Raw genomic sequence first — 21,969 nt, forward strand, 5'->3', positions numbered from 1 at the left:
CAACCTATTGAGCTAATCATATGAGTGTGTGAACATCCACAATTGCAAGAAAGTCAGTTAAGACTTTAAAGTAGCATATGATAGATGATGGGTGTAGATTCTTAGGAACCTACTGAATAGCACACTGCATGGGTTATAAGAACATTGTGTGACTGTAATCTGCACCCGCTTCATGTGTGTTTACAAGAGGTCCAGAAAGCGGATCTCTAGATCTGCTGTTTTATTTCCATGTATACACCAAGATCCTATACAGGTTTGTATACATATAAGCTGCTCCATACCTGTAAGATTCCAACTGTGCCAATGCAGTAGATTTATTACCACTAAAAAGTGATTAAAGGACAAATGAGAGGAGATAGAGGTAGTTTGGCTTATTTATCTCTTATTTTGAAGGTAAAAGTAATCCCATACTGACCAAATCAGATTGGGGCCGGGGGAGGAGGCAGTCAATCCACTCCCTCCATGCTGTTTTCTGGGACAAAATCCCACCTCCCCAGTTACTCAATGCCCTCGAGGGGAAAAACAAAACCATATAGGTACCATTTCTGTATGTTTTCACCCAAGAGTCAAAAAGCAGTTTCAGGGAGCAATTTAGATTGGAAAAATGACATGGGGAAAGGTTTATACCTCCCTCCCTAGTCCCCCAATCCAATGCAATCCTCTACATAAGAACACCCTACTGGATCAGGCCAGAGGCCTATCTAGTCCAACATCCTGTCACATAGTAGCCCCCAGGCAAGAGGTAAGGGCATTCCCTGTGTTGCTCCCCTGAAACTGGTATGTAAGGGCATCTTGCCTTTAAGATGGAGGTGGCCTATAGCCACCAGACTATTAGACCTTGTCTTTCATGAATTTGTCTAAGCCCCCTTTAAAGTCAGCTAAGGCAGTGGCTATCACCACATCCCGTGGCAGAGAATCCCATATATTAATTATGTGCTGTGTGAAAAATTACTTCCTTTTGCTGGTCCTAAATTTCCTGGCCCTCAGTTTAATGGGATGATTTCTGGTTCTCCCCCCACCCATGGCTGATTTTTTCAAAAGCTTTGTTTAGCCCTAAATGATTGCATAGCTAAATAAATGGCTACTTCGTAGTGACTGCATGTGTCTGTTTTTATGAACCAAGAATAGCAAGGAACTGGTTTCACCATTTCTTTGAATCTGACTTTGGCCAAAGAATATTTGTAGCATCTCCAAAGTCTCTTGTTTGGTTATGTGTGGTTTTGTTGTTTTTTTTGCATGGTGACCCTGTGAATAAAACATCTAAACAATTCAGTGTGGTTTGAAGAACTGAATATTCTGCTTCCTGGTGACACAAGAGCCCAGCTGTTCGCTTTGTGGTTCAATTTTGGAAGCAGCTGAGATTCTGTTTGGAACAGTAACAATAAAACTGGCATATTGTATTTAGACATGAAGAATGTGAGCAAAACCAAAATGGCTCCAGGTGTACACTCAAACAATCTATGTGAGATGGTATATTGTATTTATTCATGTTTCACTGGAAACATTTCACGAGGGACCAGCACAGCATTTTTTCAATTGTGTCCTAAAGCGGGCATATTATTTTTACATAGCTACTATATTTAACAAGCTAATTTAATTTAACACACACTGAGGGTTGCTAATGGGAGACGGTCTGGTAGATTACAAAGAAACTCTTGGGTTCTTCAAATTCCTACTATTTTAAGATAAACTATCTTTTCATCCTTGTTTTGTTACTTTTTACTATATTTCAGCTATCCTCTGCTTTGAATGTGTAATGAAATTGGTTAAAGCAGATTGTCCACAAAAGCTAGTATTTATATTTCACAATATGCAACTTTCAAGTAGCATGTGAACAAAGTATTGTTCTTATTTTAGTATTACAAATTATGAAACCGAAATTCACCAAACTCTTGGTAGTCAGGTGGAAATAAGTGTGGGGTGGGGCGGGGCGGGGGAGAATGAGCTAGTTTTTCTTGGTCGTACACCTGGGAGGCAACGACTTGGGTTTGTTGCAAGGCAGGGCCCTGAGCCTGCAGGCAATCAGGGATTTTCAGGGCCTGGCGGCCCGGTGGCCTGAGATGCAGTTGGTCTGGTCTAACCTACTCCCACGGACATGCTGGAGGGGCCAAGGGGGGCCCCTGTGCTTCAATAGGGCACGTAAAAAAGTCAATAAGGCGGTTGGAAGAGCTATCACCGCCTTAGGGGGGGCAGTAATACAGCACCCTGACGTACGAGTGCAGGATGCGACCCTGTATAGAGGGGTCGGAGTGCATCTCTCTGACCAGGGGAATGAGGTGTTCCTCTGGGACTTGCAACGTGGTCTCCAAGAGGTGCTAGCGGGGTGGGGGAAGTGGGGCTAAACAGAGGTTTGCCCCACTTCTGTGGCAGGAGAGTGCAGGTGTTGGGTAGGTAGATTCAGGGATCGGTGTTTGGCTGGAGGGCCAGTTGGGTGAGGGGGGGTCAAGGAACAGCCTTTCAGGGCTTTGACGGCCCGTAAGGTTGGGAATGGCCCCCACTCGGGGGGTGGGCGCGACTCACCGGCTCAGAGCTTTGACGGCTTGGGTTGGGGGGGTGTCGGACCACCACCACCCTCGGCGGGGTGGAGCCCCGCGGTGAGAGGAGGCCAGGACTTAGAGCCTGGCCAAATCAGGACCCGGCCCTTCACCCTGGCGTGGGGTGCTCTTCACTAGGAAGGGCCACCACGCGAGAATAGTACCCACACTCTAGTGTATTGGGACCTCGTTGCAAGTGTTGCTACCTCTGTACAATAATAAAAGTGGCCCTTATTTACTCCAACTAAGAGTGTCCTGTCTTCATTGGGGGGCCTGGGGGTGCAATAAGTGTGGGGTGGGGCGGGGCAGGGGAGAATGAGCTAGTTTTTCTTTCCTTTTACTGTCAGTCATATTTCTGCAAAACAGATTCAGAATTATGCCTAATTTGTGGGTTACCTTTTTTTTGTTATTAGGTGAAGGCTAATTCTGTCTTGTTCGAGCCATAAACATATTCTATGCTATTTTATTTATAAAATAAATAAAATAAAACCACCCATCTTCCAAGAAGCTCAGAGTGGTTCACACTCTCTCCCCATTTTGCCTTCACAACACCCCTGGTGAGATTAATCTTAATTTAGGCCCAAGATTGCTCAGTGAACTTCAAGACTACAGTGGAGATTTAAATCTAAGTCTTTCCGGTCGTAATTCAGTAGTTTAATCACTACACCACACCGCTTTCATGTCACACACATGCTTTTGTGTTCACACAGTTTTATAAAACAGGAGAATAAAATAATCTAATCTCTTTATTTTGGTCAGCGACCAGCATGAAATAAAATACCTTATGAATTCAAATGTTAAATGTAAAATATGCATTGGTGGGGCTCATAAATAAAAAGCACATGAATGAGACCCATATACAGAGACCTTTAAAAACTTGGTGGGGGTGAAGGGATCTGCACTTTCCATAGCAAATAGAAAAGGCAGAACTGTGTGAGCAGTTTCCCTTCACAAGATTGCAGCCACTTTGGGTATGTTCCACTAATGATAATACTGGTCTTTCTGATGGTTGTGTACCATGCTCCGTACAAACATTTTACTGAATCTTGGAAAAAAATTAAATTTATTTCTTCAATAAAAAATGTAATACAATGATTGTGGCAGTGTCAGCATCCAACCTGATCATTCCGGTCTGTGTTGTCTCCAGTGTCAGCAGCTACTGATATGTGAAATGATTTGGGTACAATTCAGGTACGAATCTGGCTGAGTCAGGTGATTTGTAGACAAAACAAATCTTCCCTGTCCTCAACTGCCCAGATTCAGGTACAAAATAAATCAACCCAGATTTGGACTCCAAAAATTTGGAGATTCAGACCTCCATTTTGTGGACAAAGTGGGTTGGGTAGTAGTGCCCAATGGGTGGAAGCTACTACCCAAATTTCAAAGAAATTGGGCAAGGGGGTGATTTTTAATTTATTTATTTTTTACATTCATGCATCTTTACGCTTTTTCCCATAGGGAATAATGGAGATTTCAGCAGCCTTAGTTATAACTCCCAGGTTGGTGAGCACCAGGGTGGCCCAGAGTGTGTTGTGATGGGTGGTAGTGCCCAATGGGTGCAAGGAAGCTACCACCCAGATTTCAGAAGAATTGGGCAAAGGGCTGACTTTTAAATGATTTTTGAAGTTGGCATGTATTCATGGCAGAAAAGAGGTTTCAGGGGCAGAAGAGTGGGTCAGGTGGTAGTGCCCTAATATGTGCCTGCTACCACCCAGATTTCAAAGAAATTGGTGAAAGGAGTGGTTTTAAAAGAATTTCTGAAGTTTGTGTGGCTTTAAGCTTTTCGCCCATAGGGAATAATGGGGATTTCAGCAGCCCCATAACTCCACTTGGGGGGCACCAGGGTGGCCCAGAGCAAGTGGTGGTGTAGTGCACATAGGGTGCCAACCACCCACAAGCCCATGGGGCACTGAGTTTTGTTGTTTATGAGGTGTTCTGAGAGTAGATTCTCTGGTAGGAAATGCGAGTGGATTCAATGACAAACATTGAATCAATGACAGACATTGAATCCACTCTCATTTGCTACCAGAGAATCTAATCTACTCTCAGAAGAACATCTCAGAAATAAAAAAAACCCAGTGCCCCATGGGCTTGTCATTTTGAGGGTGTTTGGCACCCTATGTGTAATACACCACACCCTGCTCTAGGCCACCCTGGTGTTCCCCAAGTGGAGTTAAGGGGCTGCTGAAATCCCCATTATTCCCTAGGGGGGGAAGCTTAAAGACACGCAAACTTCAGAAATTCTTTAAAAATTACCCTTTTCATCAATTTCTTTGAAATTTGGGTGGTAGCAGGCACCCATTGGGGCACTACCACCTGACCCACTCTTCTGCCCCTGAATCTGCCCCAAAGTCATACCAACTTCAAAAATCATTTAAAAATCACCCCTTTGCCCAATTTCTTTGAAATCTGAGTGGTCGCTTCCTTGCACCCATTGGGCACTACCACCCACCACAACCTGCTCTGGGCCACCCTGGTGCCTCCCATGTGCAGCTATAAGGCTGCTGAAATTCCCATTATTCCCTATGGGGGAAAGCCTATAGCCAACTTCAAACATTCTTTAAAAATCACTCCTTTGCCCAATCTCTTTGAAATTTGGGTGTTAGCTTCTACCCATTTGGCACTACCACCCACCACACGATTTCACCACCAGGACCCCTTTTTTGTCCCAAATTGATTTAGATTCAGATTTGGAAAATTAGGGTACAAATCAAATCGGGGTGATTCAGAAGGCAGATTCGGACCCAAAACAAATTGGGGGTGATTCGATTCTGGTACAAATTGAAACAAAAAATCGATTTGTGCACATCCCTACTACTGAGGCCACAAACAAGAAATGCACTGCACAGGTCCCAATATGGTTAACCACCAGAACTACAGGCGGGAGCATCTGGGCAGTAAAGGGTTTACAAGAGCAGAGTTTCTTCAACAGGAAGGACTATAAAGAAAGCTGGACTTTGCCTGGGCAATCATAGTCTTATCCTGGTTCTCTGTTTGTTCTGACCTTCCGGCTTAACCCCTCGAGTTCTGATTCCCAGCTTAACCCTCTCCTTGGCTTCCATTCAACCTATGGCTCAGCCCAGCTCACACTTATACTTATACTTACTCAATACTTATATCCAGCTCACACAGTTCATTGGGAGTAGATACTGTAGTATCTGGCAGCAGTGATTACAGACCTTCCCAGTCAGCAATGCCTTCTGCTTCCAGCTTTCAAAGGGTAGTATGCAGCTTAAATCTTTGATAAGCAGGCATGATTTGCTTAATCAAGCATAAATTGAGTTATATATTGCACTCATATTGTTTGTTTTTGACAGGACTAACTGACAGATAGATTCCCTTTTGCCCTGTATTCCACTATTGCTTTTATATGAACCTGTAACCAAATTCTTGATAGCTTTAAAATTCTGGATTCAAAGTCTGATTACTATCACACCACATTATCTACAGCATGTAATAAATGCATATGGTTCCAGCAATATACATTTTTCAATATAAAGCCATTCAATTACATAAGGATGTAGCAATTCTAAGGCACTGCATGGGATTCATTTTTAAAATATTATTGCATGCCTCAGGATATTAAATCCATTTGTTGGACAGTCTATTACTTACCACCTAAACAAGCTGTCACCCATAGCTGGATTGCTTCCTCAATTAAGCAGATACGCTTTTTGTCAATGTTACTATTTTCTCCTCTAAGCAGATGCCACCAAGGGCTAATCAACAATAACATGATATTGTTATCATGTAGAGAAAGCTGTCAACAGCCTCCATTGGATGGCCTCTCCACACCATTACCATAATGTACAGTGAAGGTCATATCATAGAACTCTCCATGCCAGGTTGAAGAACCACATGATGTCTAGTACTGTATATGTGCCACCACCAGCAAACACATGACACTAACATGGAATCTCCTTCACCAAGCAGAAGGATTATGGTGCTGAGTGGTGATGCACAGGTGTATCTACAAATTGAGCGGATGGGTTCAAAGAACCCAGGGCCCCTAGCTCCTAAGGGCCCCCCACCTCAACCCCTCCCTATTTTCTTCATTATCTCCCTCCCTCCAAGTGGCTGCCAGGGAGAGGGGTGAATATGGGCCCCCTCTCCCCTAGCTGCGCCCCTGGTGATGCATGTGATGCCAACAGCATGCAAAGACTGCTTCCACCTTCCTTTGTGTCATAAAGGTAACTTGTAGGCAAACCCTAAGAACATCTTCTGTCCTTTGGTGGAAATCCTAAGCAAAAAACCTCAAGAAGGTACTGCACTCTCAAATAAGAACCACTATAGCACCCTGGTTCATACTTGTAAAGATCAGGAGTTCCATCTAGTTCATATGCAGACTAATAGGGGGCAAGAGATGCTCCATCTACTCTGTCCCAGGCCATACACAGCAGATACAAAATAGCTTTCTAGGCAGTGGCAGTGTGGTTTTACATTGCACTGTGGTTTTGCAAGAGCATTCTTGTTCTTCACAAGAATCCTGCAACTGTGTCCTGCAGGCCCAGAAAATCCTGCAACTGCACCTGCATGATACTACAGCCATTATTTCCAATGGCAGTAGTGTTGCACAAGTATGATTGCACAATTTTCCATCTTAATGCAAAAGCGCTCTTGCACAGCAGCAGTGTTATTTCAGATGTCTGCAGCAGTGCAGAACTGCCCTCGTTACAATGTGTGGCATGTTGGCCAATATCTTTGCATATACATCATTATTTTGCCTTTATTGGTTTTTGCATCAGTAAATTGGATTCACTGATGAAAAATCCAGACTACTCAACTAATGCAGTCATTATTCCCAATATGTTTATAGTCAGTGGAGTAAATTACACTGGGCAGATCACTGAGAAATTTTAAAGTGCAACTGATGTCAGCCACAGTGTTCTCAAAAAGAGAACACTGCACTAAACAGCCCTAGTACAATAACTCTGTTTTTAAATTTAGGTCTACAGGAGTCATCAGGGTTCTTAGGCGGAGTTTCTCAGAGACTTGGTGATAGCTTTTGTTGCCCATTGTACATGTTCACTTTTTGAATGTTCTGTTATGGTTTCTGCAGAATCTATCTGACCAGAGACCATAATGGGTCACAAGATAGCTAACAATAAGCCAAAATGGCAATCATTACACTATACTTACGTATTTCACAATTTGCTCCAACCCAGCCATGTGGACAATGGCATGTGTACCCATTGGGTTGGTCTATGCACATTCCACCATGGTGGCAGGGGTTGCTTTCGCAGTCATTAATATTGTTATCACACTCTTCACCTTTATTTAAAAAAAAGAAGGAAAGTTCTGTTTTCAAGACGTAGAAATAAAATGGTATGTCTTCATTTGTTCCTGTTCAGGCACCACTAATCAACATGTTATTGATACAGTGTAACTTACTAACAAAAGGTTGGTTGATTTCAAGATTTAAAACTACCTATGATATAGCAGAAAACTTACTCCTTATAAGCAACAATTTATATTTTTCTGCAAATCGTTTTACTTGTTTTAAAAGCAATGGAACAAATATCCCCGGGGTGCTCAGGAGTGTACAGTATTTAAATAGTATTCAAAACACAGATGAATACAGGATAACATAGCAACACAGTAGCATAAATGAAAGAAATGCCATAGTAAAATACAGTATTTTTTCTACTTCTAATCAATCCTTTAAAACATGGTTGATGTTTTTCTAAAAATTAGAACATACCTATTCGGTATATATGTGTGAATTAAAAAAACCTCTTCCAAAACTGTAGGATAAAATCTGAAAATAATCACATGCAATAAATACTATTTCAAGTTTGCAGACAGAAAAATAAATGATCAAACATGGACTCAAGCTTGGAATATGTATCTGAATCAAAATATATTACATTAGACAAATAATTGTCTCTTCTACACCTATTTTTGTCTTCTTTAAAAAAAAACCCTGGGAGATGGTGCCTATACCTATGGTACCTATACCTATAACTACCAAACTTTAACTCAAAGGGTGCTAAGAAAGTTTGCCCTGTTTGTCACTTCTAAGAAAAAGATTTCCCCCCAAAAAACCCTGTGAGAGATAGAGCTAATTCACACTTTAATGTAACATAGTCTCTTTGCATTTTGTACAGTATGTAATGTCCTGGCCATGCCTGAGTACACATTCTTCATCATGCTTTCTGCTAGATGGCAGCAATTTATTGAAGCCAAATGCATGTCTACTGTCTACTCCAGACCATGTCTGGAGGGTAAAGTAGCCTATGAGACAACCAAAGTTGGCTTCAGAGCATTCATAAAGAAATCACAAAAAAGCCAATAGCTTTTGTAATGCCCTCCCTGTTAAAATAAGAGCATCCTCTTCTCTATTTGTTCTCAGGAAAATCCTCAAGACATACCTGTTTTCTCAGGCTTTTAACTGAAGATTTTAAAATGTAATATGTTTTTATCTGTGATCTTATTTTATTAATTTTGTGGATTTTAACTGTTTTAATATTTGTTGTGTTTTTAATTTGTACACCACCTGGAGATTTCTATATCAGGCAGTATAGAAATATGATGAATAAATAGAATAAAATGTTTTCAATTTACAGTGAAATGTTACTTGACGCTCATCTGCTCTATTTAGCACTATTCAATTACTATATTGGCTTTCTCTTCATCTTTCCAAATGTTGTTTTCAAATACAATCTTCTTTCAGACACATACTGAATAAGTAATGCTTTAACAGCTGTTTACCTAATTAAACTCTGATTAGCTATGTCTTTAATTTCTGAAAAACACTCTATCAAATAAGTTCTAAGCAACACTAACAACTCTTCCAACTGACAAAGCTCACTTCAACATAGCAATGTCTACATTAATCCATACATACACACACATTCATACTGGCTCAGCCTTTAAGCTAATTGCCTACTAAATGGATCATTTCCAAAGCTCTCCTCTTATTTGTGGGCCAATCATTCTGAAGAACTCTTCAGAGTTCTAAAAGGCTAAAATTACGCTATGGCAAACTGCAACATGGTATAAATATCCTGGCCGACTTCCTGAATAATGCGGTGAGGGCACAGTGGGAGATGCATCCTTGCAGCAGGAGCCTGGTCTTAACAGAGTCAGAAAGCTTCCCCACTGCCTCTACACTCTCAGGGACATGTTTTTGGAAGGCACAGTGAAAGGGCACTTCTGGAGGCAGCAAAGATCACTCACCACCTTGTAGGTGGGTGCAGCAGCCGTTCGGGAGATCACTGCAGTGCAGATGCATCTTCCTGGTGTGTCCTTACTGCTTTAGTCAGGTTGTCAGACCACATATATATGCACAAAGGCATATGCACAATCTGGACAATTATTTTTATGTGTATGCTTTTAGTTTGTCAGGACATCATTCGCTAAGAGGATTGTTCTTAGGGAAGCTCTGGTCAAATCTGTTCTGACTACTGGAATCAGTATAGCCAATAAATGGCTTATTTATTTTCTTATAAATATTTTTCTCCCACTTCATCTACCATGTGAGGCAGCTTACAAAATGGGAAAACAACATAATCCTTAAAATGGCAAAAACAATTCTAAAAAGGAACTAAGAGTATTGTGGTACCTTAATGTCCGACACATTTATTGTAGAAAAAGCTTCCATGGACTACCGTCCATTTCATCAAGTGCATGAAGTACTGTATGTCAGCTGTGGATATGTAAAAATGAGTAAAAGGAGAAAAAGGAAAAAAGCAAACAACTGGCCATGAAATGTTGCGGGTGGGGGCGGGGGGGCTGATAACAGAGGCCAAAGTAGACGTGATGTCAGGAGATCCGTGGTTGAAACTCCCACAGTTCGTTCCAAAAGATAAACACAGTCATTGTGTGGTGGTTCAGATCTGTGCTGGGGAAGCAGAGAGAGTTCATTCTCCCTTCCTGTTGTGCCATTTTCCTGATCCGAATCTGCTATTTGCCCATGAGGGGAGAGAGTATGTTCCCTAGTGCAGAATAGTTTTAATTCATCATGATGAAAATAGAACCACAGCATATTTATTCTTGATCAATAAACCTAGATGAAGAATGTATGACACTGCACATTTATTTTCAACATTACATTGTTATACATTTTTGCACCTTCTTGAATAATTGGCAGGCAATATTGTTTGCAATGGAGATAGAGAACAGAAGCAAATAGCAGTCACTGCAGGCATATATGTGGTCTTCAATTAAATTAAATAAGATATACTGCAATATGCTTCCCCTCTCTCTTTCCTAGGATGTTTGTGCTTGCTTTAAACTCTGCAGATTCTGTTCTTTACAGGCTCTCTAGTACAGAACTGTAACTTATTGTCATACATTGCAGCTTATCTTTCATAGAGGGAGGGAGGATGAAAAGAAAAAAGCTGAAAGCAGTTGGGAAACTTTTTATTTCTAGTACATTAAGGTCCCCAAATAGTGGCTGACATCCTGACTATTGAAGCGCCAGTGCAACAGAAGCAGCACCAGTGGTTCTGAAGAGTTCCAGACTAACACAGCACCAATGTTTTTGTGTAGGTAATTGAATTTCAGTCACCTCCCCTTCTCCTGGAAACCCTCTGTGTCACTTGAAAATAGGGCTGTACAACTCCAAGACATATTTTCATGTGGCACAGAGAGCTCCTGAGGAAGGGATGGTTGTCAAAATTTGCTGCCACTGCAGTGGAGCTGAGTAAGCTGAATGTTTCAGAAGCACTGGTGCTTCTTCAGTTGCACCGGATTCACTATCTGTGTCTTTATTTTTCTCCTGAAGTGACTACTTCAAGGCCTCTTCTTGATCCCAGGTAGGGTTGTGCATTTTGTTTTTTTCCTGTTTTGTTTTTGGCCCGAATCCAAACCACCCCCATTTTGTTCTTTGTTCGAAATCAGCCAATCTGAAACACCCCAATTTTGTTCTTTGTTCAAAATTGCAAAATCTGAATCCGAAACGTTTTAGATTTTTTAAAATGGCCCCGGGGCAAAACTAGTGTGGGGGGGGGGGTAGTGCCCAATGGGTGGAAGCTACCACCCAAATTTCAGAGGAATTGGGCAAAGGGCTAATTTGTAGTGAATATTTGAATTTTAAGATTTTTCCCATAGGAAATAATGGAGATTTCAGCAAAAGTAGAGCTTCACGGAGGGTAAGGCGTGGCCCAGAATAGAGTGGGGTGGGTCGTAGTGCCCAATGGGGCAAGGAAGCTGCCAGAATTATTTCAAAGGAATTGGACAGAGGGCTGATTTTTAAAGATGTAATGGAGTTTACGCATCTTTAAAGTTCTTCCCCATAGGGAATGATGGAGGTTTCAGCAGCCCCATAACTGCACTTGGGGGGCACTGGGGTGGCCGAGAGCAAGTGGTGGTGTAGAGCACATAGGGTGCCAACCACCCCCATGGGTTGCTAACCCATGGGGTATGGGTTTCTGCTGTTTCTGAGATGTTTTGAGTATAGATTCTCTGGTAGCATATGAGAGTGGATTCATGGTTTGTCATTGAAAATCTCATATGCTACCAGAGAATCTACACTCCGAACACCTCAGAAACAACAGAACCCAGCACCCCATGGGTTATCAACACATGGGGGTGGTTGGCACCCTATGTGCACTGCACCACCACTCGCTCCCGGCTACCCCAGTGCACCCCAGGTGGAGTTATGGGTCTGCTGAAACCTCCATTATTCCGGGGGGGGGACCCTCAAAGATGTATAAACTTCAACAATTCCTAAGAAATCAGCCCTTTGCCCTGTTCCTTTGGAATCTGGGTTGTGGCAGGCACCCCTTGGGGCACTGCCATCCAACCCACTGTTTTGCCCCTCAGGCCCCTTTTCTGCCCCGAATCTGCTCCAAAGACATGTAAATTTCAGAAATTCTTTAAAAATCAGCCCTTTTCCCAATTCCTTTGGAATCTGGGTGGCAGCAGGCACCCATTGGGGCACTACCACCTGACCCACTCTTCTGCCCCCAAAGCCCCCTTTCTTCCGTGAATCCACCCAAATAACAACACACATCAACAACAACAATAGAGCTTTGCAAAGAACCAGGCAGATTTCCAAATGTCATGCACATCCACATCCCCACCCCAGAAATGCAATTGATCTACACACAACAGTGTGAAACAACAACAGTGAAATGCACACTGCCCCACTGGCCAATGAGGGTAAATTTTACCCTTAAATTTCCTTAAAAGGAATAAGGAGGCAACTGCCAGCAGATCAGCCCATGCTTTCGCTGGCCAGTCTGCAGGCTGGAAGGACTGGAAGTGCAAACAGATGTCAAAACTCAAAACGGATACTGAAGGAGAAAGACTTTTCACTATTGCAAAATGGAGTTCCAAAACAGCCGAAAGAACAAAATGTTTTGTATCCGAAACAGGGACGTTTTGTTTCAGCTACAAAATTTTCTGTTTTGAGCACTGGATGTTTTGTTTTGGCTACAAAACAGCCAAAATGGCCTCTTTGGGGCACAAAACGTTTTGTATCCAAAATGAAACGTACACCCCTAATCCCAGGTCAGTCTCTAATGGCCCCTATGAAAGTTTAAGACATTGCCATTACATCTATTTCCTCTTTCAAAGGAGATCCCTCAGACTGTAAAGGAGAAATAGCCAGCATTTTGAACTGGGGGTGGGTTGATTCTTCCTTGTTCAGCAGCTTGGAGTCCAGATATATTTTTGGTCATTATGTCTTTGTACCTTCTCCCCCACAACATGGCTAGGGAAAATAGGCTCAGTAATTTGGTACAGCTTTGCCCCTTTTGGTTACCCCAGCAGCTTCTGTGAAGGGCACATTCAGGATTCACACTATTGCTCAGGACCACTGGTGCTGTGCCGAAGCACTGCAGAATGGGAGAGAATTGTTGGTGCTCCTCCCTTCAGGAAATTAGAGGTTACTCAGAGGCCTCTGCACCACACAGAGATTATTTCTGCTTTCAACAGCAACAGCCAGATAAGCATAATCATATTCATCCTGCAAATTAACTAATTGCATTATTGACCTGACAATCACCATCTTTAACCATCTAGGCTCTCCCACTGAAGGCACGGCTTCTCTGACAACAAAGAACAGGTATGTTGCATTTAGAAACTTCTGGCAGAATAGACATCTGAATGATCATCATATGGACTGGAGTTAAGTCATTAAACAATGAACCATTTAAGCATCTCTTGTGAGCAAGAAACTTTGGTTTCAGTGTATGTGCTTAATCTAACATTAATTTTAACTGAAGTAGTGAACAATCCCTTAGTACATATATTACATAATTCATTAGACTAGAAAGTCAGTTTCATTTTCTAAAACACCATCTTATCCTGTGATTTGTACTCTGTTTGCCAGAACTACTATTAATTGTTTTAAAGAAAATATGTGGTATGAAAATTGGCCATTTCTTTAGTGTAATAAAATGATGTGCAAATTGCAGTGCAATAATTTGACACTTCCACATTTAGTATGTTCAGATGAATAATTATGCATATAATATAATTTACAAATTACTTGCCAGTAAATCCAGGTGCACAGATACAGGTAGCATTTAGCCCTTCACTGTCACAGGTGCCACCATTCTGACAGCTGATGTTAACACAAGGATCTTTGAATAATTCACAGTGTCTTCCTAAGAATAGTAAGTGATAATGGATTATCATCATTGTTCATACTTTTTAAAAGATCAGAAAGTGTCTTACCAACTAACAAAACAAGAGGGGTAGCCTCACTTATATACAATACCCTCATTTCCAAATCCTGTGGTTCCTCAGGAGGGCTAAATGCAACATTGGAAACTGATTTAGGAACCTCTCTTGAAAATAATGAATGGGAAGCAATTTAGCTGAAGCAACCGCTTAGAACCACATCTGCCCAGATAACGGAGGCAACATTAAAGGTTGTACATAGATGGCATCATACTTCAATCAAGATGCACTATATCACCAAAACGTCTTCCCCATTTTGTTGGGGATGTAAAAACAGAGGTACTCTCCTTCATTTATGGTGGGGGTGCCCATACATAAAAGGCTATTAGCAGCAAATTATTCATATAATCTCTGAAATAGTCCAAACCAATCTTCAGTCTGATCCAGTGTTAGCACTTGTATCAATTTACAAAAGTACTCACAAAGATATACCTCATAAATATCTAATAACTCTGCCGCTTGCAGCCGCCAAGATAGAAATAGCTAAACACTGGAAATCCTCAAAAGGTCTATCTACTGAAAATTGGTTCAGTAGGGTCTGGAAGACTGCATTATCTGAAAAGTTAACCCATCAAATCAGGTTAGCTAGAGGAGTAACAAAACAAGACAAGATTTTGGAAATATGGTTTCCATTTATTGAATATGTCAATAAGGGATGGTCAGTTTGTAACCCTCCATCCACTTAAATCAAATGTTGGAATAATGTTCTTTCCTGAATTTTGTTTTCAATTGTCTCCTATCAAATTGTACCTGCATGCTCAGCAACCAACAATCTTTTCTTTACACTGGACATGTGTATAACCTCAAATGGCTCTTAATTTCTGGCTTATATTTGAATTTTTATTATTCTTTTCCATTGCAGCACAGTTTTTATACATGGGCTGTATTTTTAAAAAATATTTTTTTTAAAAGATAATTGGGACAATTGAAAAATGGAATGTCTATACTATATGAAGGGAAATAATGGGTATTAATGAAAGGATATATATAATTTTCTCCCAGAAACACCAGTGTGATAATAGTCTTTCTTGGAAATAAGGGTGGCCACAGTACAGCATTGTCAAGTCCCAGTGCCATTAAGAGGTTATATTTCAATGTTTTAAAAATTATAATTAAAATCCTGAAGATTTTCATTCATTCATTCATTCATTTGATTTCCATACCGCCCATCCAAAAATGGCTCAGGGCGGTTTACATAGAGAAATAATAAATAAATAAGATGGATCCCTGTCCCCAAAAGGCTCACAACCTAAAAAGAAACATAATTTAGACACCAGCAACAGTCACTGGAAGTACTGTGCTGGGGGTGGATAGGGCCAGTTACTCTCCCCCTGCTAAATAAAGAGAATCACCACATTAAAAGGTGCCTCTTTGCCAAGTTAGCAGGGGTGGATTTTAGATTTTAGTTAGACTTTATACTCACTACCACCTTAAAATTCCCTTCAAGCCTCTGTATTTAGCACAGTGAAATTCGTTTGCATAGCTTAGTGTAAAGGTGGTGGTTGTGGGTGACTTGTGCCAGTCTCCGCCCACCCACCCCCGGAAGCGCTCAGTGTGACCAGGATTAAGTCTCCGTAGACTGCACAATCTTCAGGAACCTACTTCTGGGTTGCACAGAGCACATGGGAGGGGGGATTGACAATAATTGTGCTCCAACTACATGAGATTCCATACTTCAGAAGCAGTGCTGCTAATGTTAATGTGCTGTTTTTTGCTGCACATGCATACCATTAATGAGGCTGTCAGCCATTGCCTGTACTAAAGATGCTGAGGGAAATCTTTCAACTTGGACACAGATTAGGTTTGTGGGCTTGTAACGCTCATTTCAAAGAAGAGGAGCATTAAATGCCTCCAATTATTTTCCCACTCAGATTATATCCAAGCTGGAGAAGAACTCCCAGTTTATTCATCTTCCATCCTCCAGGGAGAGTGGTCTTCCTACTGCAATTTCTTACTGTATTGTTAGAGCCCTTGGGAAAACTACTTGTCCAAAGGTCACCAGGCCTTTTTTTCTGGCATACCACTATACAGTGAGACTATGCTATACAGTATATTATGCTATACAGTATAGCATACCACTATACGATCTGTCTGTAGAACCTGGGAGGGTTATGCGGGGAGAGCAGGCTTAGCCCGCTCTCATCACAGACAAGCAGCTGCTCATTGCTGGGTGGCTGGATTGGCCGCCCACATGACTACCAGCTCCGTCACGGAACCAGTAGGGGTTGTAGGGATCAGGGGCCTCCTGGCCCCTGGAGTTCCCAGGATGTCCCATGCAAGTACATGGGGCATCCTGGGGAGACCCCTGACACCAGGAGGCTTGTTTTAGCTTCCTGGTGGGGGTCTCCTTGCTAGTTGCTGCAACATGGAGCCACACCGTGGCGACTCACGATCAGGAAAATGGGATTAGTGGAGCGCTTGCTCTGCTAACCTCGTTTAAGGGGAGGGCTTCTCTGGTGGGCTAGCTGCCAGAGAACCACCAGGCTCACCCACGAGTCCGGTGGTTCTCACAATGGAAGAAAACCAAGTTGGGCTCTTTTAGCCCATTTTTCTCCCATCATGAGAATAGTCTCGGTATATCAGGCACTGGAAAGGGGAGGAAAAAAGAAACCTCTTCCTTCCCTTCTCTGCAGTCAGAGCACCACCACTGATGCTGCCACTGGCCTGAAATTGAAAACCCACCTCTATGTTGAAGCAAAACACCCCTTACCTTCATATTCAGTGAGACAGACACATTCGTAGCTATTGACAAGGTCTCTGCAAGTAGCACCATTCTGACAAGGGGCTGAAAGGCACTCATTATATTCTTCCTCACAATAGAGTCCATGGTAACCTAACACACACAACAGGAACAACAGAACAAGTCAAAGTGTTTCTCAGAAAATGATAATAGCACTACCATCATGGAGGAGACAGAGATGGCTGTTAGTTGAAACAGATAACAATACAGATAAATATTGGAGCTGAAAAGGTTCAGAAGCTGCTTTCTGTAGAAATCAAGACTCCTTGTAAATATTAGACAATGAGGAGAAAAACTTTTGTCTGCTGAGAAGACCCCAATACCCTTATTAGTAACCGAAGCATACCAAGTGCCTGCTACAGTACTGAAAGAAAATTCCACTATTTTAGAATTCATTTTTGCACTGTATAAGTCTAACTCATAATAATACTGGTAGAAATTTTCTACTAGTATATGAAGTATCACTACTATTTCATATAGCTACTACCAGAGAGGTAGGCGTGTTAGTCTGTCACAGCAAAAACAACCAAGAATAACATCTTAAAAAATTATTTCAGGATAAACTTTCATGGATGAGAATCCACTTCATCAGATGCATCTGTGGACAGTAGTCAACAAAAGCTTGTGCTGAAATAAACACATTAATCTTTAAGGTGCTAATAGCCTCTGCTTTTACTACTTCATACAGAAACTGGATATCATACCCAACACAGCAACTGAAATATTGAATGACATAATGTACATAATCAAGTAAATAGTTAAGTGTGACTAATCTGGTTGCAGACATGGAAGCGCAGAGTTGCTTCCATGATTGGTCCAATAGGATAGAAAGCTATTTCACAGGGAAACATATGGAGAAGGACTACCAGTTTGGACAGAGGCATTTTGGAGTTGCTTACATTGTGCCCCCTTATTATTCCACAAAGTATCCATTTTATAGACTAAGATGCTGATTACTCATTCACACAACTTCTGTTAACAAGTCATTTGTGTTTTCCATTGTATGCAGAGATTTATTCTGCTCTGTAAGTAAAGAAATAAGGGATCCCCCCCTTCTACTGCCATGTTTCTAGCAAAGTCTTTCCATATTTGGAAACCATTAACTAATCACTGCAGCTGAATAACCTTCATTCATTTTCATAGGATTATTGCAGGATCTACTTCCAAGCCTCACTTAAACAGACAATGTGCAGCAGCAATGATTGGTAAATAATGGCAATTATTCTTCCTTATTAGACACCAGACTTCAGCTCCATGCCACCATCTTAATTTAAGTAGAGACACCTTTCACCTTTCATATATTTATACTATTCAAAATATTCCAAGCATGTACACTAAGTTCCACTTCACTCAATTTCTTAGCCAATTAAGGCACATAGAAATCTTGGTCCCACACTTCAGTTTGAACTCTCAGTTAACAAGGAAAGACCAACCTAGTTCTAAATGAGAGTCTTGGTAAGGGCTTATAGTAATTTGGCTAGGGTTCCAAATTAGAACCCGCTTAGAGGCTTGTGGTGCAAACTGCCTGGAGAGCAGGGGAGGGAAAGCAGAAAGAGAAGTGGAAGGGGAACTTAGAGAAAGATATAAGAAGTTAGTTATTACCAGTCCTTCCTGGGCATGTTCAGTGTGCGATAACCAGGCACTCAAACTTGTCTTTGGAGCAAAGTGTGGGGCAGAAGCGGGGAGAAAGAGCAAAGGGGCAGCAGCAACCACAGCTCACTTATGGGAATCTGGATTCTGGAGTATTCAGTTCAGGTTTCATTTGGACTACAAAGCCATTGTGGCCTGGATGGGGTATTTATATCCAAAAACATGCACGGAGGCAAAGATTGTTATTTGCCAAGCAATTCACCCTCCCTGTAGGGTGAATGAATGTGTGCAAAACAAAGTTGTCTATTGTGGGCCAGGCTCAATCACTTTAAGAGTACCTCGCCAAATAAAGGCAAGAGCAGTTATGCAAATGTGTACATGAGTTTGTGTGGCGGGCCAGTGTTTGTTTACTTATCTCGAGCCTTCTGTGCCTCGAAGTGTACAGATGCACATATTTTATTCATTTATGAGCACCTCCCCTTTATTGATTGATTGATTGATTGATTTGATCGATTTTATTTATTTGATTGATTGATTGATTGATTGATTGATTGATATGCTGTCTGACTCCAAAGGCTCTAGGTGGTTCACAAAAATAAACACAATAAAGACAAAATAAAACAAACTGTTTGTTTTAAACAACATTCAAAGATTACTAAGCCAAGCTAAAAAATGTTTCTTAAGGGCTCTTTTGAAGGCTGGTCAAGATGTTAAACCATAAATGTCTATAGGGAGTGCATTCCACAGCCCAGGATTGACTACAAAGAAGGCCTGCTCACAAGTCACTACCAGATGGGCTGGTGGCATATGGAGACAGACCTCTCTCAATGATCTTAATGTGCAGTGGGGATCATGCAGAAGGCATTTCCCCAGATAACCCAGGTTATTATTGATAACCCAGGTTATCCTTGATAGTCAATCAATCAATTTTAATAGGATGGAAAATGGCCATTTTGGTGCTCTTTGCTGAGAGGCATTTCAAATGCTTATCTCCAAGTAGTAGACTCTCCTCCCAAACAATTCTCTTTGACAGGACTACTTGCTGACTTGCCTCCGATAGAGGAGGGGCGGGCTCATTGTTTTATTGTAAAACTGTCCAGAGACATAATTTTTGGGTGGTATAAAAATATGTTAAATAAAAATAAATAAACATACTGTATTTGTTGCTACTGGTTATTTTATACTTTGGTCTTCTCATCTTAGATGAAAATGCAGGCTAAAAACATTAATATTACCAACATTAATATTACCATTAAATCCACTCAATTTCAGTAGTATTCCTTCTGTGTAACTAAAACAACAGGAGATAATTAAATTGATTTGCCAACAATGGTTTTAATTTCTATAATCCATCCCTCTCTTGTTCTCAGCTCTTCTAAAGAAAACACTAAGTGGCAGTCCATTTCATTTGAAATGAAGAGTAACTCCTTTTTGACATGTCTTCTCACTATATGAAACAAAGCCCCAGTGCACTTGGTCAGTGAGCATATAAATTGAACATTGTTCATGAGTAGCCCCATTGAGTTCAAATGCCTTGACAATCTGGACAAATAAATAACTTTGCTAACTTGGCAAAGAGGCACCTTTTAACGTGGTGATTCTCTTTATTTAGCAGGGGGAGTAACTGGCCCTATCCACCCCCAGCACAGTACCTCCAGTGACTGTTGCTGGAGTGTATCATGTTTCTTTTTAGATTGTGAGACCTTTGGGGACAGGGATCCATCTTATTTATTTATTATTTCTCTGTGCAAACTGCCCTGAGCCATTTTTTGGAAGGGCAGTATAGAAATCGAATAAATAAATAAACAACTTGAATAATGAGTAATAAAAGACTCAGCTTGAATCCGACAGGTTACAACATAGAGCACATCTGAAGATCTATGCTCTGGCAATACGCACAGCAAAGAAGCAACTCTTCTCTGCCCATATTGCATCTGAAAGTTCATGCCAGCGGAGTTGTTTAGGGTTGTGAGAGGGCTAGTACGAGCCCCCTTCTCCTTGAATCCAAATTTGGAACCATCAGTTACCTGCTGTGATGCTTTTAATGATTTTTTTTGCTGACAAAATCTCTCATATTTGGGTCGAACTGGATTCTGCAATTAGGACAGAGTCTGTTATGGAGGTATTCAGCAACTCCTCTTATGTGGTAAACTGGATCATTTTCAGTTTGCAACTCCTGAAGATGTGGACAAGCTGTTTCGGACTGCTTTCAAACAAGCTGTGTTTTGGACTACCACCTGCTCTCTTGACTTTGCCCAACTTGGCTTATTTTATCTAACAGATTAACAGAGAGTCTGATTAACATCATAAATGCTTCTCTGAGGGAGGGTTGGATGCCCCTTGTCTTAAGGAGGCTATCACTGAACCATACTTGAAAAAGTTTACATTGGACCCCTCCGAGTTAGGCAACTATAGGCCCATTTCTAATCTCCCATGGTTAGGCAAGGTGATTGAGAAGGTGATGGCCTCTCAGCTCCAGACAGTCCTGAAGGAAACTGATTATCTAGACCCATTTCAAACTGGCTTTTGTGTGGGCCATGGGGTTGAGACTGCCTTGGTCGGCCTGAATTTATTTATTTATTTATTTATTTATTTATTTATTTATTTATTTATTTGCATTTATATACTGCCTTTCGTTAAAAAGATAACCCCAAGGCGGTTTACAAAAATTAAAAACATACAATAAAAAGTCAATAAAAAACATCATGTTAAAAGTATAAAAACATATAAAAACAGGCATTAAAACAATACAACAAATACAACAAATAAAAACACAGAGAAGCCTCAGTAGAAAACGATCATGTAAAAGCCTGGGTAAAAAGCCAAGTCTTTAAAAGCTTTCTAAAAGCCGTGATGGAGTCCGAGGAACGAATGGCCACTGGGAGAGCATTCCAGAGTCTGGGGGCAGCAACAGAGAAGGCCCTGTCCCGAGTGCACGACAGCCGGGCCTCCCTCATTGTCGGCACCCGGAGCAGGGCCCCCTCAGATGTCCTTGTCAAGCGGGCAGCAACCCTTGGGAGCAGGCAGTCCCTCAAATACCCCGGGCCCAAACCGTTTAGGGCTTTAAAGGTCAAAACCAGCACCTTGAATTGGACCCGGAAACGAACCGGCAGCCAGTGCAGCTCTTTCAAAATGGGGGTGATATGTTCCCAACGGGCAGCTCCGGATAAAACCCTTGCTGCCGCGTTTTGCACAAGCTGCAATTTCTGGATATTCTTCAAGGGCAGCCCCACATAGAGCGCGTTACAGTAATCCAGCCGCGACGTGACTAAGGCGTGGGTAACCATGGCCAGATCTGCCTTCTCGAGAAAGGGACGCAGCTGGCGCACCCCTGGCCACCGCCTCCACCTGAGCTTCCAAAAGCCGAGCCGGGTCCAGTAGTACCCCCAAGCTGCGTACTTGCTCCTTCAAGGGGAGTGCAACCCCATCCAGAACCGGTAGAATCTCCTCATCCCGATTGGCTCTCCTACT

At 41.7% G+C, this 21,969-nt stretch overlaps 1 protein-coding gene and 1 long non-coding RNA gene across 6 annotated transcripts in view; one reads left to right on the plus strand and one right to left on the minus strand.

Moving 5' to 3' along the window:
• LOC128348914 (uncharacterized) overlaps positions 1-21,969 on the plus strand; it is a 76,936-nt gene that overhangs the window by 33,125 nt on the left and 21,842 nt on the right. For 3 of the 4 annotated variants that reach the window (XR_008318427.1, XR_008318429.1, XR_008318426.1), the window contains exon 3: positions 13,506-13,548. The exons of the other annotated variant lie outside the window; for it this stretch is intronic. This is a non-coding gene — a long non-coding RNA (uncharacterized LOC128348914). The remainder of the gene's footprint in view (positions 1-13,505; positions 13,549-21,969) is intronic. 4 annotated transcript variants of the gene reach the window in all.
• DNER (delta/notch like EGF repeat containing) overlaps positions 1-21,969 on the minus strand; it is a 284,163-nt gene that overhangs the window by 5,335 nt on the left and 256,859 nt on the right. For both annotated transcript variants that reach the window (XM_053304644.1, XM_053304645.1), the window contains 3 exons: positions 16,879-17,001; positions 13,979-14,092; positions 7,674-7,805 (listed from right to left, as the gene is read on the minus strand). In XM_053304644.1, coding sequence (XP_053160619.1) covers positions 7,674-7,805; positions 13,979-14,092; positions 16,879-17,001 — 369 coding nt within the window. The remainder of the gene's footprint in view (positions 1-7,673; positions 7,806-13,978; positions 14,093-16,878; positions 17,002-21,969) is intronic.

The sequence above is a fragment of the Hemicordylus capensis genome, chromosome 3 (assembly GCF_027244095.1).
Source record: "Hemicordylus capensis ecotype Gifberg chromosome 3, rHemCap1.1.pri, whole genome shotgun sequence".
Lineage (NCBI taxonomy): Eukaryota > Metazoa > Chordata > Lepidosauria > Squamata > Cordylidae > Hemicordylus > Hemicordylus capensis.